At 36.8% G+C, this 17,681-nt stretch overlaps 1 protein-coding gene across 1 annotated transcript; it reads right to left on the minus strand.

The window, feature by feature from the left end:
* Positions 1–1,415: 1,415 nt before the first annotated feature.
* Positions 1,416–16,675, minus strand: Ppp2cb (protein phosphatase 2 catalytic subunit beta). The gene is made up of 6 exons (XM_023717631.1): positions 16,467–16,675; positions 12,852–13,025; positions 10,615–10,704; positions 10,365–10,526; positions 7,445–7,563; positions 1,416–2,099 (listed from the first exon to the last, which is right to left on the minus strand). The coding sequence occupies exons 1-6, from the start codon at positions 16,581–16,583 to the stop codon at positions 2,027–2,029; spliced, it is 735 nt and encodes a 244-aa protein (XP_023573399.1). The 5' UTR covers positions 16,584–16,675; the 3' UTR covers positions 1,416–2,026.
* Between the last annotated feature and the right edge of the window lie 1,006 nt (positions 16,676–17,681).

A 17,681-nucleotide genomic window follows, 5' to 3' on the forward strand; every position in this document is an offset into this window, starting at 1 on the left:
TCTGTAAGACTATGGTGGAATTAGAAATGAATTTGACCTACAAAACATCTTCTCAGAACAGAACTCATCTGTAAGAAATATAGCATTTATATTATTTCTAATATTCTCTTTAAAAAATTTCTTTTTTCCCTTTATATTTTCCACTTCTACCCTCAACACCTTTTTTTTTTGTACTGGGAACTTAGGGCCTTGCGCTATGCTGGTGAACTATCTCTCTGGTCTGTCACCCTGCACAATTAATCTACACTTTCTTGAGACTTGGTTTCATTATGTAGTTTAGCCTGGCCTTGAGCTCACTTTGTAGCCCAGGCTGGCCTTAAACTAGAGATCCTCTTGCCTCAGCCTCCCAAATGCTGAAGTTACAGGTTATGTGCCATCACGGCTAGTCTACTCTTAAAACATGAAATTTATACATTTGAATAATACTTTCACTACTACTCTTACTAACCTCTCAGAGATCTATTTTTGTTTCTAAATCAAAAGTAGACTTTATTGACTGATTCAGCTAGGGTCTATCTAATTCAGACTGGCCTTCAATTTGCTATGTACCCCGAGTTGGGCTGGAACTTGCAGTGACCTTCCTGCTCAGCGTTCTGAGTGCTGGGATTATAGGTGAGCACCACCACACCTAGATAAAAGAGATACTATTTAGCTTTAAAATTCTTCTCAATGTGTTATATACATGTACCATTTCTCCATAATGAATGTAATCAGTATGTACTGCAAACATGTATTAACTAAAAAAATATTTTCCTTTCTAGTTCCATAAATCTAAGTGATTTATGACAAACTATATTTTATGCTTAAAATCATAAATTAACACAAATCACCTAATGAAATGTCTAAAAACAAAAATGGCCTTTTAATGGTCTAACAATTATCACCTAATATTTGGATTCCTTTCCCCTCTGAAAATGAACTTGGATGGCAAGTTCAAGATAAGCCCAGTCAACTTAGCAAGATCCTATTTCAGGAAAAAAAAAAAAAAAAGGCTTAGGGCTAGGGTGTAGATCAGTGGCAGAATGCCTCGGAGTTCAATGGTAGGTATCAGGAAAAAAATTACATTTTTAGGGGCTGTGCTTGGTGTTGAACCCAGGGCCTCACCCGTGTGCTAGGCAAGTGCTCCACTGATCAGCTACATCTCCAGCCTAAGAGCATTATATTTAAATCACTTTCTATATGTTATAAGGGATATTTTGTTTTGCTTTTGAGACAAGGTCTCACATGTAGTACAGACTATTCTTGAACTCACTACATAGCTGAGGCTGTCCTCAAACTCATGGTGACTCTCCTGATTCAGCCTCCAGAATGCTGAGGCTACACATGTGTGCTACCATGCTCATCTGTGTTGAGATTTTATACAAAGTTTAAAATAATGAAGTTCCCATTTTATGCACATCACAGTTAAATCAACATTTTGGTTTAAAATGAAAAGTTTATTTGCTCAGTACACCAAATAGGATGCAAGCACTGTCATGACAAATATACAGAAACATGTAGCTCAACAAAACAGTAATGGAAATGAAGGGCCATTTCTTTAATGTTATGACAACATACTCCCAGGAAGGATCTTTTCTTCAGTTAATTAAACATTTCAATAACATAAAGGGTAATGGATTAAATGGAATTCAACTTGTGAATTTTTCTTAAAAATAAAATTCCAACTGTATTAATCCATGCTTGTTAAACACTATAACTAAAATTTCCAAATAAGCACAAAAGGAGATAAAGTAGTTAGTTACCTTTTTGCTGGAATAGTCCAGAGGAAAATAGTTACTACAAATACAGCAGGCAAACTGTTAGGTTGACCAATCTAGAAGAACATACTGTGCTAAATTTCAGTCTCAAATTGTGCTAAATGCTCATCATTAGTATGGCACATTTTGGTCCATGATGTGGTTTAATGCCAAGACATCACAATTTGTTATAGAAACATAAGATTACTGTCGCGTCTTTAAATTTTTAAATATATTTTAAAAAGCCAGGTATACTTTCACATACAAAGGCAGTTTTTCCCAGGAGGAATTTACAGGAAGTAGTCTGGGGTGCGTCGAGTAACATGAGGCTCTCCACGACGAGGTGCTGGGTCAAACTGAAGACTGTAAATGGCAAATGGAAGGAACTCATTAAAATATTTGACTTCAGAAGTAAACAAATAATTAAAAAAAGACACTGAATAGAAACAGTGGTTTTAGGCTTCCCAATGCTACTTTATTTACTCTATTATCTTAGGCTGGGATGATCCTAGGCAAATTACTAAGGGTGGGCCTAACCCCTCAGCACTTCACTAAGCTATGCAGGAAACAGGTCTACTCCAGAGTCTGGCAAAAAAGAAAAAAAAAAATTCCGTTAGGGTTAGCTATGAGTCTGAAAGGTGTTAGCTTGGTCTTGATGTCTTTGTAGGCCCTAGGGAAAAATTCTTGATTCTTCCTGGCTTTTTTGGTAGATCAAACAGTCTTGGTTTGTAGACACACCACTCTAGGAGAAATTTCACTTATGAATGCTGCTTAGTGTTTTTATTTATGAGATGTCTCTCTCATACATCTATGCTACCTTTTTTTCTGGTGAGGATACTAGTCATACAAAATTTGGGGTTGGAGAGATGGCTCAGTGGTCTAAAGCACCTACTTGGAACAAGCTTGGCAAAGCATAGGGACCGCGGTTCGATCCCCCAGCACCACATGCCAGCCAGCCCCGCCCCCTGGTGGGCTAAGCTGCCCCCCCCAATAAATAAACGTTAAAAAAAAAATTAAAAAAAAAATTTAAGGCCAACCCTAATGCAGTGCGACCTCATCTTGATTAAATGTGCAAAAATCTATTCTCACCACCAAGGGAGTTGGGGAGATAGCTCAGTGGCATAGTGCATGCCTGGCAAGCACAAGGTTCTGAGTTCAATTCCCAGTACCAAGAAACAAATCAGAAACTCAAAGTAACACCACATTAAGGTTTTGAGTCTGCACCTGAGTAAGTACAGCTAGTACGTGCACACAGCTGCTTGCTACCCAGTGTTCACTGTGACCCCAAGAGGCTTATCTTGGCTGACTCTTTCCCTGGTTTCATTTGTTAACTTCTTGTTGCTCCATACTTTTGCTTGTCACTACAAGTATCATGGGAACCATGAGAACACTCATAACTGGTCTCCACCATGATAGCCACTGTTTTCAATGAAGTACTCAGACTAAGAAATCTCTACTCTCTATTCTAAGTAAGTCAGAGCTGAGGAACTTTTCTAGTCTCTCTCTCTACTCTTTGAGCAGAACTTCTGTGCCACTGCTTGGGATAGGCATAGCCTACTTCTGAGACATCTAATCCACAGAATATGCTATGGCAAGAGCACCTGGGAACTCAGCGTTATCACCCTGTCCTGAATTTTTAGGGGACAGCATCCACCCTAGAGGCTGAGGTAAGAAGGCGTTCCTTGGTCACTTAATCACCTAGCAAGAGTACAGCTTCTTGTAACCCAGGACCAGGGCAACTGGGATGTGTTTCATCTCTGGGATAAAAAGTATGGCCTAGACTGGGAACTGTGGAAACCCCATGCTTCCTAACCACACCTGGCCAGGACAGAGTAGCTGGAACAGTTTCTGTAAGATGGACACAGCAGTAAGGGTAAGTACCTCAGGCAATAGCCTCCAAATGTTATCACTGAAATTCAGAAGGTTTTTAGTGAATAATTATCTCTTCATTTGTTACAAGTCCCTGAGACATTCCTCCAAACCCTTTAAAAAATCTTTTTCCCAGGTAAATGGTTATTTTTGTTGTGGATAGAGTATGCCACACTTCTTTCACAACCCAGCAGCTGAAAACTTCTCTCCTAAAACTCTTATTAGGAACGCAGACCTGGTGGATACCCTTGGAGGGGGGGCAGTCCCACCCCCAGCTGGCCCTGGACGAGAGAATGGTGTTTCAGGCTCCAGGGCAGCACAGCCTGGCACAGCAGAGGCAAAGACTGGGGATCTGACCTGCACAAAGAGGACATCCAGGGAGAGAAGGAGCACCCAGCTCTCACAACTGTCAAAATTAAGTCCAAGAGCCCACATGAATCCTCACCCAGCCTACACCCAGCCAAGAACAGAGAGCTATTGACCAATGGGAACAAGGACTTGCCTTGGCTTGAACAGTCACACAGTTTGAGGGGCATGAATAGAGGAAATCTAGTGCACTCCTAGGATGCACAGGCCCTAAAGCCAGGCACAGAAAATTCTGACTGGCTGGTTCTCAAGACCACAGATCATAGAAAGCAACCACTCATTCAGAACCCAGAATTTTTTCCTTGGCCTAATCTTTTTATTCTTCTTTTAGTTTTTTTTCCTTTTTATCACTTTCTCTTACAATTTTTCTCTTTATTTTTGCTGTTTATCTTTTTTTCTTTTCCTTGTTCATGCTTTCCAGTAAGTTCTCTATCACTATTCATTTGCTTTCACCCTTTACTAGGACTGTCTTCCTTTTCTCTCCTCATATCCCATCAGTTAATTTTGCAAATTTCGTTCCCCTCATTCTCCAGGTCCCCACCCCTCCACCTTTACCAACATAGTAAATTTTGCATACTAAACTTTATGAATCTCCAGATAGTTAACTTTATGCTACTCCTGTTGAATACTGTGCTGACAGAGGTAAAGTGTCCATTTACTAAATATTTTCTGTAGGTCAGCAGCAGGTCAATATATGGTTTGTTATAGTGTTCACACTATAATTACAGATCTCTTTTCTAGGGACAAGAGTGGTACTTTACAAATAATCAGCATGTGTTTCATGCTATAATTTTATTATAATAGCAAAAGTTTTACAGCTGCTACAATTAACTGATTTTCTTGAGATAGCAATATCTAGATTGCCCATGGGTCATTAACAATACTGTGGTCCATTATGGGAGAATCAACATATCTCAAGTCAACATAGGTGGTTGGATCCTGGGACAAAGGCAAAGGTCAGCAGTCAGTCATACCCAGAGACCACCCCTGAAGAGTAGACATTAACTAATTTATAGGGCATCTGAGGAAAGGAAACTAAAAGCCTCAGGTTAGTAAGGAAATTGGTAAGATCACAGAAGATATTAAGTTACAAAATGTTGGGCCAACTAAAATCAGCAAGTCTAAAGAACACATTAACAACAACAAAAAAAGAGCTAGACAAAACAATATAGAACATGCATGATAAGCAAAGGGCTATAGTCCTTTGAAAGGCTCCAAATCGAAAAATCAGGAGATTAAAAAAAAAAAAATCTATTGAAAGTATGGCAGCAGAAGTGATCAATGCTTTTTTTTTTTTTTGTGGAACTGGGGATTGAACTCAGGCCCTTGCACTTGCCAATCAAGTGTTTAGTCTACTGAGCCATCTCCCCAGCCCAGAAGCGATCAATGTGAGTCAGATCTGAAAGTGCTGTTGTCAGGAACTACTTAATAAGAGACATCTTTAAAACAAGGAAAAATGATTCAACAACTAGATAATGAAAAGATTAACAGGAATTAGTGAGGAAAAACAGCACAAAGACAATAAAAAACTGTTTACTCACTGGGCATACGGCACACTTGTAATTCCAGCACTTGGGTGAGGAATTATTGTAAGTTCAAGGTGAGCCTATACTACATAATGAGATCATGTCTTAAAAAAAATAAAAACAAAAAACCCAATCAAACAAAAAACCTGCTTGCTAGGGCCAGCCAGCTAGCTCAGCAGATTACAGCGCCTACTTAGGCAGACACAGGGACAGGGTTTGATCCCCAGTGTGCCATGCCAGCTCTACCCACAGGACCCACCCACAGGTCGCCTGAGATGGTGACTGAGATTGGGCGTGGTGGCGCACACCTATAATCCCAGTGCTTGGGAGGCTGAAAACAGAAGGATCCCTACAAGTCCTATCTGTGTAGTGAAACACTGTACTAAATACATACAAAAAACAAAACAAAAAACCTGCTTACTGAAATGAAAACTTTCTAAATAAGGTAAGAAAAATTTAACATACAGATTAAGTAGGGCTACAGACTCTCAAACAGTCATGATTACAAAAGAACCTCTTCAGGAATTCAAGCCCTTGGCCCTGCCCCCGGGGGCCCACTGAGACAGGCAATTGAGACTAAGGTTGGTGGGGCACACCTTTAATCCCAGCTCTTGGGAGGCTGTAAACAGGCGGATCACTAAGAGTCCACCTGAACACCCTGTAGATGCTTCCCTAAAATACAAAAAAAAAAAAAAAAAAGAAGCAGTCAGAGAAAAGCAGCAAGTCACTCAATAATTTCCAACTCAAGCTGATATATTCTGAAAAATCTCTTTCAAAATGATGAAAAAATATTTTCACGATAAAGAGCACCTAAAGAAATTTATGATTACCAAATAAGCACTTCTATAATTCTTGCAGTCTTAGGCATATACAAGGACTTTCTGAAAGAACCTTATTTGTACAGGAAATATTTCTGAGAATCAAAAAATGAGATCATATTCAATGAAAAAGCTTCTGCACAACAAACGAACAGAGTCTACAGAACACAAAAAAAATTTTGCCAGTGATTCCTCAGAGGACTCATATTTAGTATACAGAGAGAATTACAAAAAAGAGATCCTCCAAATAAAAGATCCAATCAAAAAATGGGCAAACAAAATGAATAGACAGTTCTCAGATGAAGTACAAATACATGAAAATGCTCAACTTTGCTGACCATTACAAAACAACAGATTCTACCATGCTCCAGAAAGAATGACCGTCATCAGGAAATCAAATAATAAATGCTGGAGAGGTTATGGGGAGAAAAGGAATCTTTCTCCACTGTTGGGGGTTAAACTGATAACAACCACTAACTGAGGAAATCAATATGGAAGCCTACAACTAGAAATTCTCTTTGACCCAGCTATACTCCCCTTCTAGGTATCTTCCCCAAAGATTTATAGACATCACATTAAGAGAGACATGCATACCTATGTTTACAGCAAAACAATTCACAATACCTCAATATCAGAAGTGACCATCAAAAGATGAATTGAAAGAAATGTTATTTATACCCCATAGTACTATTCTGCTATAATAGTATTATTCTGCTATAAAAGATTGATGTGAGTTACTTGTAAGAAAATATGTGCATCTTCAGACCTTAATATTAAGTGAAACAAATCAGATGCACAAGCTTAAATATCACATTGGCCCTCTTATATGAAAAATGCAAAGTAAAAATAAACACCAAAGTAAAAGACAGATAATAGGAAGTAGCGAGATGGATTGTTCTCAGAGGGGGAGGGGAAGGGGATCAAGAGCTTAGGAGGGGAGGAGGGAAGGAACAAAGGGAATGAGGGAGGAAGGGAAGGATAAGAGATGAAAATAAGGACTTGTGATGTGTTCTGTACATGTACCAATTCCACACAGGGAATATAAACATTATACATGTGTACTAATAAACTAAAATTTTAGAAACTGTATGGGAAATTGATTATATACAATTACAACTTAGTTACTTACAAAGAATATTTTAAGGTATCATCCAATTCCATGATAGCAGCCTGGTTTCCACAACGGTAGCAGTAATTGGGTGCACTAAATATGGTAACCACATTCCGATCATGACACCAATTGTATCCCTGAAGCATAAAAACATTTTTTATTATAAAATTATATATTTTTTATTTTAGAGGAAAAAACCCCTCAAAATTTCAAAAAAAGATAATAGAAGGTAACAATGGTTAAGACATTGTATACCGTCATCTTTAAATCAGTTACTCAGAATACAAGATATTGGCATTTATTGTCTAAATAATATTAGCACACAAAAACCTTTCTTTTCAATGAACAGTAATTAGTATTTATATATATATACACACGTTTTTTTCTTTTCCTTTCCTTTTTTCCATTCTCCCATTAAAATTAGGATCTTGACCATAAAAAGCCAAATACCTCTTACAGATACATAGCCATCTATGGCAACCACATTCCAATCATGACACCAATTGTATCCCTGCAGCATTAATAACACATTTTTATTATAAAATTACGTTATTTTACATATGTTTTATATACAGATCATATGGTCTCCATCTTTCACAGTGCATCCATCTGCACAGAATGCTGTAACTACTGGGCATAGGGCTTTGTTACACAGAACTTGTTATTGTGCAGTTGTGCTAAACTTCTGAGATCATAGCTGAAGTATATGTCGAAATTTCTTCCACAATAATTCAATTTTCCCTCTTAAACTGTGTCAACTTTTGCTTTATATAGTTTCAAACTATTATGAGTAAACTCAGAATACTCTCTTCCTAAAGACTGGGGCCAGTTTTCATCAACAATGATGAAATTTTGCTTGTAATGGTACCTTCTCCTTGAGTTTCATTCTGATTCACATTGGTTATATTTTGGATAAACTTATTACACCAGTACTATATTCAATTGTTTGTCTCTAATTTGTGGTGTCATTATGTTCTACATATGTTCCAAATAATAGTTGAACTCTGACTTATCCAACTTGGGGGTCAATCATACACACACAAAAATTTACCATTTATTTACATTTCTTCTCTTTTCTTTTTGCTTTTGTTCTGGGGACTGAACTTAGAACCTTATGCTACTTACCAAGCAGGTACTGCTGCTGAGCTACCTTCCCAGTCCCCATTTATATTTCTTATGACTGATACAATTTATTTTTACCATATAAATTTGTGTTGTCTTATTTCTCTATCATGCCCCTTTTTCTTGCTTCTATTGAGCTGGTAAAATTTTTCTTTTTAACATGAAGTAACTTCTTACTGTTTTGGAAGGATTATGCTCTATTTTCATTCCTTTAGTAGTTACAAAACAGATCAGGGAGATAGCTCAGTAGAGTAAGCGCTTGCCTGGCAAACTCAAGGTCCTGAGTTCAATCCCTGGTACTGGGAAAAAAAAAAAAAATCTGGAGTAGTTACAAAACAGTAACATTACAGGGGAGAAAGGCAGTAATCAGTTAATCCACCTGTACTAGGACATGCAGATTTCATAACCCTTGATAAGATGCACTGAGAACATAATATCATTCTGTGGTATGCCTGCCAAAATGCATACTCCGAATCCTATTAAGGAAAGCATCAGTTAAATCTTTTTTCTTTTTTGAGAGAGGGTCTCACTATGCAGCAATTCAGATGGGCCTGGAGCTCACTCTGTAACCTAGGCTGGTCTCAAATTCACAATAACCCTGTCTCAGCCTCTGGAGTGCTGGGATTACAGGAGTACACCCATTAAATCTTAATTGAGGGCTATTTCTATAAAATAAATTGCTTATATTATTTCAAAATGTCAAGATAGCACAAAACAAATTTTGGACAATTTCATTTTTGTGTATCTTGATATAATTTTATTCAAATTTCTTGTGCAAACAGTTCATTTTTCTTGGAAATGTAGTGCTATAATTTCAACTATATTCAGAAATTTTAAATCTTTAAATATTTATTGCCTACCCCTTTCTACACTTTGAGAATTCTAACTATATGACTGATTTGTAAATTCTTTCTTCTTCATTTTTATTTTGGACAATTTTTACTGTTACATTCATTTAATTTTTTTTTTTAAATTTTATTTATTTATATGTGTGTGTGTGTGTGTGTGTGGCCAGCTCAGCCCACCAGGGGGCGGGGCTGGCAGGCATGTGGTGCTGGGGGATTGAACTGCGGTCCCTGTGCTTTGCTAAGCTTGTTCTAAGTAGGTGCTTTAGACCACTGAGCCATCTCACCAGCCCCTACTGTGAGATGGGTTTGTAAATAATTTTAAAAAAATAAACAAGAAAACAATATGCAATGTATTAATTACTGGAACTGTCCTACTAACCTGTTTTTGAAACTGTTTTATTGTTATTTTATCTTTTTTCTCATTAAAATAAAAAAATTTAAAAATAATTTAAACAAAAAAGCACAAAATAAAATAGGACTATTTATTAAAGGAGAGTGAATATAATTCAATCTAAGATTATGTATAGGCAAAAACGGAATTTTGCTTAACAGAGTATTAGTGACATTAATTAGCATTATTTGACTAAGTGTTTAGATAGTAAAATTATACCAATGAAGATTTCCTGGCTACATAAGAAAACACCATTAACAAAATACAAGTGGAAATTTGAAGGTAAGGAGGTGTTTGTTTATAAATGACATTCAGAAGAAAGTTGGAGGCAGGAAGTCATAAAGCAAATATAATAAGATATTTATATTCAAGACTTTGAAAGAAGAGAATTCTAGGGTACTATTTTTATAAATTTTTATTTAAAAAATGAGTTACAATTTTGCTCTGGCTAATACTTTCCCTGATACAAATTTTCTTCCTTTCACTTGGTAATGAGAAGCAATGTGTCCTATATTCCACATCACAAACACATATATACTATTTGAAATGAAGAACATTCGTCATGAAAGGTACCTACCTCCATTACTAGCTGGTGGGCACGAGAAACCAGTGTGAGACCGTTGGCATGGTTAAATGTTTCAGAAATATCTTGTCCAAATGTGTAGCCAGCACCACGTGGTGAAATACCCCATCCACCACGATCATCTGGGTCTGACCATAAGAGATCGCACATTGGACCCTGATCAAGACAATAAAGTATCAGTGACAGTGATGTTGAACTTCCTCACATGAGTTACACTGTTTTTTCTTTTTTAAACAAAGTTTACCTCATGTGGAACTTCTTGTAAACGATCCAGGGCTCTTATGTGATCCAGTGTATCTATGGATGGAGAGAGGCCACCATGGAGGCAGAATATCTGTTTAGGAATTTAAAAAGAAATTATATTTGCTTTTCTAATTACTAAAAGTCAATTAAAGCTAAATAATGGTTACATATGTTGGTCCTAATAGCTGTTCTTTTCAAAGTTTATGGAGCCCACTGGCCTCAAACTCACAGTTACTTTCCTGCCTCAGCCTCCCAAGTGCTGCTAAAATTATTAACACTTCATATACAGCATTCCTTCTGCCTTTTTACTTTATTGTTTTACTAGATGTTTTGTTTGTTCTCCTGTGTGTGATGTTGGAGATTTAATGTAGGGTCTTATGAATGTCAGGCTTGAGACAGGGTTTTCCTATACAGTTCAGGCTAGTTGAGAACTCACTCTGTAGCCCAGGTGGGGCTCAAACTTGCATCAATCCTCTGGCCTTAGCCTCCTGAGTGCTAGGATTACAGACAGGTGGTACCATGCCCAGCTTCATATCCAAGTTTGTCTTTTGTCAGTTGGGTTTTTTTTTTTTTTTTTTTGAGGTAGCAGGATTGAATTCATGACTTTGCATTTGCCAGGCAGGCACTTACACCACTGAGCTATTTCCCCAGCCCCATAAAGCAAGTTTGAATGAACATTTTTCTCCTGATTTTGCTGAGAAGGGTTTCTAATAGTTCATTAATGAATTTCTTTAACTCATGAATGCTATTACATATTTATCTTAATAATTGAGTTTTTTAAAAAAATAATTTGAGTTTTAAATAAATACAGTAATTTTTTCAGTGATCTTGGTCAGATTTTATTTTTCGGTACTTGCCATATGACTTGATACTAAAATTATACTAGGCACACAGCTGGGTTTGTTTTTTGCTTATCTGGGAATGGAACTAAGTGTGAGCAGTACAGCATTCTATCTTTTCTCATGTTCCTTAAAGGTCTGGAGAAACTAGCCTATTAAACATTAGACCTGGTTACCTGGATATCAATATACCAAACATTAAATCCATTAGGTAAGCCTGTCATGTTCAAATATTCTATAGACCTATTTGTTTTGGAGCTATACAAACTCTTCTAACAATAACATTTTGTAAATAATAACAGGTCAATAATGGTGTGTATTTGCTTTTTTGTTTCTTGTAAATACTGCAATCATAAAGCTCAATGGCTCATTACAAGTAAGAAAGTGGAGGGTGCTGACAGGAGGAGAAAAATACATAAAGCTCTCAGAGCTTTTTAAAAAAAGTTCTGGGGATTAAAATCTAGGGCTTTATAAGCATTTGCTTATAATATTTATCTATAATAAATATAGGTAAGTATAACAGACACATCATCAATACTTCATTTTAGCAAGCATACACAAAGCATTACATATTTATTATCTTCTAAATACTATCCTTTGGATAGTGTTGCAGTGTCCAAAATCATAGCAGTGAAAATGTAGATCAGAATTATACAGAGGGTCACAGCCAAATTACAGTCCCCTCCAAAGGCCAAAAGAGCTGTGCATTACAGCCTTGACAACTATGGACATTCAAGACTTAAAGAAGTTTTAAATTTAAATTTACATCAGTTCATACAGAAACCTCCAGAAATTAGAATAGGAAAGTTTTGGGGTTTGTCTTTTTGTGTCAGGGTCTTGCTATTCAGTTCAGGCTGGCCTTGAACTCACTTTGTAGCCCAGAGCAGTCTCAAACTAGCAATGATTCTCCTGCCTCAGCCTCCTCAGTGCTGGGATTGCAGGCATGAGCCACCACTCCCAGACTGTATTTTGCTTTTCTACTTTTTCATGTTCTATTTTATGTCTGCAATACTTTGGGTGGAGCAAAGCACTCACTTCTTAGCAAAGGTTTAATGTACAATATATTGCTTTCAATTACCATGAAAATAGAAATAAAGTTATTCATGGTAATTAACACCCTGTGTACAGTATATGTGCAAATAGTTTTAAGAAACATTTAGCTTTATTAATATTGTATATTATGGTCTTAAGCATTTACTTATAATATTTATCTATAATAGAAGTATATGACAGCATATTTTTTGGCTAAAATCCCTGCTTAGAAATTTGAAAAGAGGGGGGAAAAGAGGCCAAGATGCACATACACGGGTAATATAAATCTAGAACATACGTTACTAATAGTAAATCTTTTCTGCATTTAGTCTTGCTGCCACCAAGATATAATCACACACATAGATACCTGTCCATCTACTAAAGCTGTAAGTGGAAGATAATCAAAGAGATCTGTAAAATATTTCCAAACATTGGCATTTCCGTATTTTCGTAGACATTCATCATAAAAACCGTATACTTGGGTAATTTGTCGGCTTTCATGATTTCCTCTCAGTATGGTAATGCGTTCTGGATAACGCACCTGGAAGAAAAGGAAGAGAAACCCACAGTTCAATCATATTCTCACTGTATGATGTTAAGAACATTAACTCTGACCCTCCTTTAAATGGCTCTTTGTCTTCTAAAATATTGAATGGCTTTTTTTTGGTTTCTAGAGGAAAAAAACTTTCTCATTAATAACCAGGGCCTATTGATTAACCTTTGAAATTTTTTTATGGTCATCTTTCTTTAGTATGTTTATATCTCCCTTATCAGAACCTCTAGTTGACACTTACCTATGTTACTATAATAAACTTGGAGCTGATTCTTTGTATCGATCATCTTTTTCTTCATTGAACTACTACTAGTCTTCTAAATCTTTCAAGAACACACTGACCTCTTAATGCTGAACGGATACTGGAAAGACGTTTCAACCTAAAATAAGCTCCTTTATAAATTAATTTCTTACTTTTACAACTCTTTTTCCCACAGAAGACTGAGTTTTGGACCCAGCCAAATCTGAGCAAAATTTCAAATGTATGAACAGTTTCTTTTCTACGCGAAAACAGAAAACCATACAATGTGGCATACCATAGTTTGATCAATTTTAATCCAAAATGGAACCTTTTTCCCCTTTAGTGGTACTAGAAATGGAACCCAGGGTCTTGTGCACTGTACAGCTTAGCTATATCCTCTGGTCTAAAAATTTTTAAAGTGGTGACATGATACCAAAAATGGAAAATTCCACACCAAGAAATTCTGTTAAAATTTCTGAACTATGGGGCCAGGGAGATGGCTCAGTGGAATAAGTGATTCCCTGGCAGGCGCAAGGGCCTGAGTTCAATCCCTGGTTCCGCAAAAAAAAGAAAAAAAAATAAAATAAAATTCTGAACTATATTATTAAAAAATTGTATAAAATTACCTTTAGACTACCTATATAAGGTGTATATGAAACAAATGAAGTCTGTGTTTAGACTTGGGTCCCATTCCCAAGATAGTTCATGTATAAATATATGCAAATATTCTAAAATCCAAAATCCCAACAATCTGCCAAAGCATTTCAAGTAAGGGATACTCAAGGCAGGAAGGGTGGTGTATACCTATAATCCCAGTCATTTGGGAGTTTGAGGCAGGAGGACTGCCAAGAGTTCAAGGCCAGCCTGCACAATATAGTGAGTTCAAGGCGAGCTTGAATTACACAGCAAGATCCTGTCTCAAAAAAATAAAGGGAGGGTCAGTGAGATTGATTAGCAGACTAAATGCCTGCTTAGGCAAGCAGGGTCCCAAGCTGAGCCAGACTGAGTCCAGGTATGGTGGCGCACACCTGTCATCCCAGCGCTGGGGAGGCTGAAAACAGGAGTATCACTATGAGTCCAAGCTGTGTAGTGAGACCCTGTACCAAAAAAAAAAAAAAAAAAAAAAAAAAAAAAAAAAAAAAAGATACTCAACTTGTAGTTAGGTATGTGTTCCCTGAGAAGAAAAAACCCCAACAGATTCTATAAATTAATCAAGAAGTTACAGGGCTGGTGAGATGGCTCAGTGGTCTAAAGCACCTACTTGGAACAAGCTTAGCAAAGCACAGGGACCACGGTTCAATCCCCAGCACCACATGCCAGCCAGCCCCGCCCCCTGGTGGGCTGAGCTGGCCACACACACACACACACACACACACACACAAAATAAATAAATGTTAAAATAAAAAAAAAAAGACTGGCCATATTTAAAAAAAAAAAAGTTACAAATGCATATTTTGATTATGTCTTTTTGCTAAACACCCTTTACATGCATGACACTAAACCATGCTACAAAGATAATGCTGGGTCCACACAAGAATATGATCTCTACTGTTTAGAGATTTATTTCATTCAGCAGAAATGTGACAATATAAGGTAATAAGTCAGTAGGATAACATGCATACATAAGGGACATGTGAGAAGTTTCAACACAGTAATCTCTTTTTTTTAGGTACTGAGGATTGACTCTGGGTCTTTGCACTGAACTTCATCTGTGACTCTTTTTATTTTGAGGCAGTTTCAGTAAGTTGCTCACTTTGAGTTCAAACTTATAATTCTCTTGCCTCAGTTTCCCAGAGTGTTAATATTACAGGTGTGCCCCATCCTGCTCAGCTTCTTTATAGTAATTTTGTGGTAAAAGGAGTATGGCGAAAATATGAATTCTTCACAGAAGAAAAGAGACAGCTAGCCTATGGAGAAGGGATAAGAAAGTAATGACAGTAATCTTGTATGGAAATTAGATAAGGAAATAAATGAAGTTTAAAAAACACTGATTAGGGGCTAGGGAGATAGCTCAGTAGAATAAGCGTTTGCCTGGCAAGTGCAAGGGCCCATGTTCAATCCCCAGTTCCGCCAAAAAATAAAAAAATAAAAAACATTGAATAAAAAAACCTATCTGACCTGAGGTACAGAGTTTGTTACCAACTTCTGGTATGTAAATTCAGGTTAGATGATAGAGCAGCAAGGAGTTTAAATTTGATTCCACAGGGAACATAGATTCACCAAAGAATTTGGAAGCAGGGTAATAAAAAAGTGCTAGTAAGTGTTGATTAAGAGATTTCATCTAACTGCACATTCAAGGTAATTTAAAAGATCAAATCTCAAGATGCAGAAATACAAGTTACCAAGTTATTGCAGTAACGTGTGAAGTGATAAATTGTGTAGGACAATAAAAATAGAAGGGCTGGTGAGATGGCTCAGTGGTCTAAAGCACCTACTTAGAACAAGCTTCGCAAAAGCACAGGGACTGTGGTTCAATCCCCCAGCACCACATGCCAGTCTGCCCCACCCCCTGGTGGGCTAAGCTAGCCACACACACACACACACACAAATAAATAAAATTTTAAAAAAATAGAAAAGCAGGAATGCTTTTCAAAACAAAAAGTTAAGACTTCTAGACTTACTATGAAGAATAAGTCAAAAATTCTCAAACTTTAGTTACAGACAACCTGAAAGAATAATATACTTACCAGAAGTAGAAACTTAAGGCATAATTTTCTTCTATCTCTTTTTAAAAGATATAAAGGCAGCTATTAATTAAGGAGCTATGAATTGAATGGGCACATGACATGTAATACTATCATTCTTTTTTTTTTTTGCTGAACAGAGGATTGAACTCAGGCCCTTACGCTTGCAGGGAAGCGCTTATTCCACTAAGCTATCTCCCCAGCCCCAATACTATCACTTTTTTTTTTAAATTTTATTTATTTATTTATTTATTTGTGTGTGTGTGTGTGTGTGTGTGTGTGGCCAGCTCAGCCCACCAGAGGGCGGGGCTGGCAGGCATGTGGTGCTGGGGGATCGAACCGCGGTCCCTGTGCTTTGACTAAGCTTGTTCTAAGTAGGTGCTTTAGACCATTGAGCCATCTCATCAGCCCAATACTATCATTCTTAACTTTTGTCTAGTTCAAAGTCTGAAAAAAAAAAAACAAACCACAAAAAACAAAAAACATGAATTTCATTAATCATACCTTTAATGATACGAGAAGAGTCACAGTCTCCACAGAATAATAACCTCTGTCTACATAGTCACCCATGAATAGATAGTTTGTATCTGGTGATTTTCCACCAATTCTAAAGAGCTCCATAAGGTCATGGAATTGGCCATGTACATCTCCACAGACAGTCACAGGACAACGAACCTCTTGTACATTTGATTCTTTTGTTAAAATTTCCTTAGCCTGTTAGAAAAACAAAAACAACAATTAAACAAATTTATTACAAATTTAAAGGTAACGTTTGTTTCTTACTAAAAGAAAATCTAGGGTTAAGCATTTGGAAGCATGCCTTAATAAAAGCATAAAATAACCATACAATATCACTTTACTAGTACAGCTATTAAAAAAGACTGATAAATATTGCAAAGACATGGAGAGCCTGTCTTATATGCTGCTGGGAATATGAAAGGCTGCAGCTGCTACTGAAAACAATTTGGCAGTTTTCTCAAAAAGTTAAAACAAAATTACCCCATTAATTCTACTCAGGTATATATTTAAGGGAAATGGAAATCCGTTTACAATGTTCACAGCAACATTATTCCTAAAAGTCAAAAAGTAGAAACTACTCATATCTACCATATATTAAATGGATAATCAATGAAATAGTATACAGCAATAAAGAAATGAAGTGCTATTATTATATGCTATAATTTTGGAACAAGCACATCTATAAAGGTAGAAGACTACAGGGAATGGGGAATTCAGGATTTCTCTTAGGGATAATGAAAACATTCTAAGATTGTGATGGACATATAAACAGGTAAATGTACTACTAAAAGCTACTGCACTGTGCATTCTAAATGAGTATACCACATAGTATAGAAATTTTACCTCAATAAAGCTGTATTTTAAAAATAATCTACTATGTATGGCAGTGCACACCTTTAATCCCAGCATTTGGGAGACTGAGGCAGGAGGATTACAGGCCACAAGTAAGTTTAATTTTTTTTTTTTTTTTTTTGTGGAACCGGGAATTGAACTCAGACCCTTGCACTTGCTGGGGAAGTGCTTACTCTACTGAGCCATCTTCCCGGCCCCTTACAAGTAAGTTTAAGACTAGCCTGTGAAACCCTCTCTCACAAAGACCAAAAGACTTCCCTGGCAAGCGCAAGGGTTTGAGTTCAATCCCCAGTTCCGCAAAAAAAAAAAAAAAAAAAGAAAAGAGAAAGGAGGAAGAAAAGAAACAAC

Source organism: Octodon degus, unplaced genomic scaffold (assembly GCF_000260255.1).
Source record: "Octodon degus isolate 3935 unplaced genomic scaffold, OctDeg1.0 scaffold00053, whole genome shotgun sequence".
Classification (NCBI taxonomy): Eukaryota; Metazoa; Chordata; class Mammalia; order Rodentia; family Octodontidae; genus Octodon; species Octodon degus.

Bases quoted from the DNA above. Each gene is read 5' to 3' on its own strand.
- Ppp2cb (XM_023717631.1), bottom strand. From the start codon at position 16,583: ATGGAGCTCTTTAGAATTGGTGGAAAATCACCAGATACAAACTATCTA. The intron at 13,026-16,466 runs GTATGATTAATG...CTTTTCTTCCAG, and splicing joins CTCTTCTCGTATCATTAAAG to GTGCGTTATCCAGAACGCAT. The intron at 10,527-10,614 runs GTAAACTTTGTT...TGTCTTGATCAG, and splicing joins TACAAGAAGTTCCACATGAG to GGTCCAATGTGCGATCTCTT.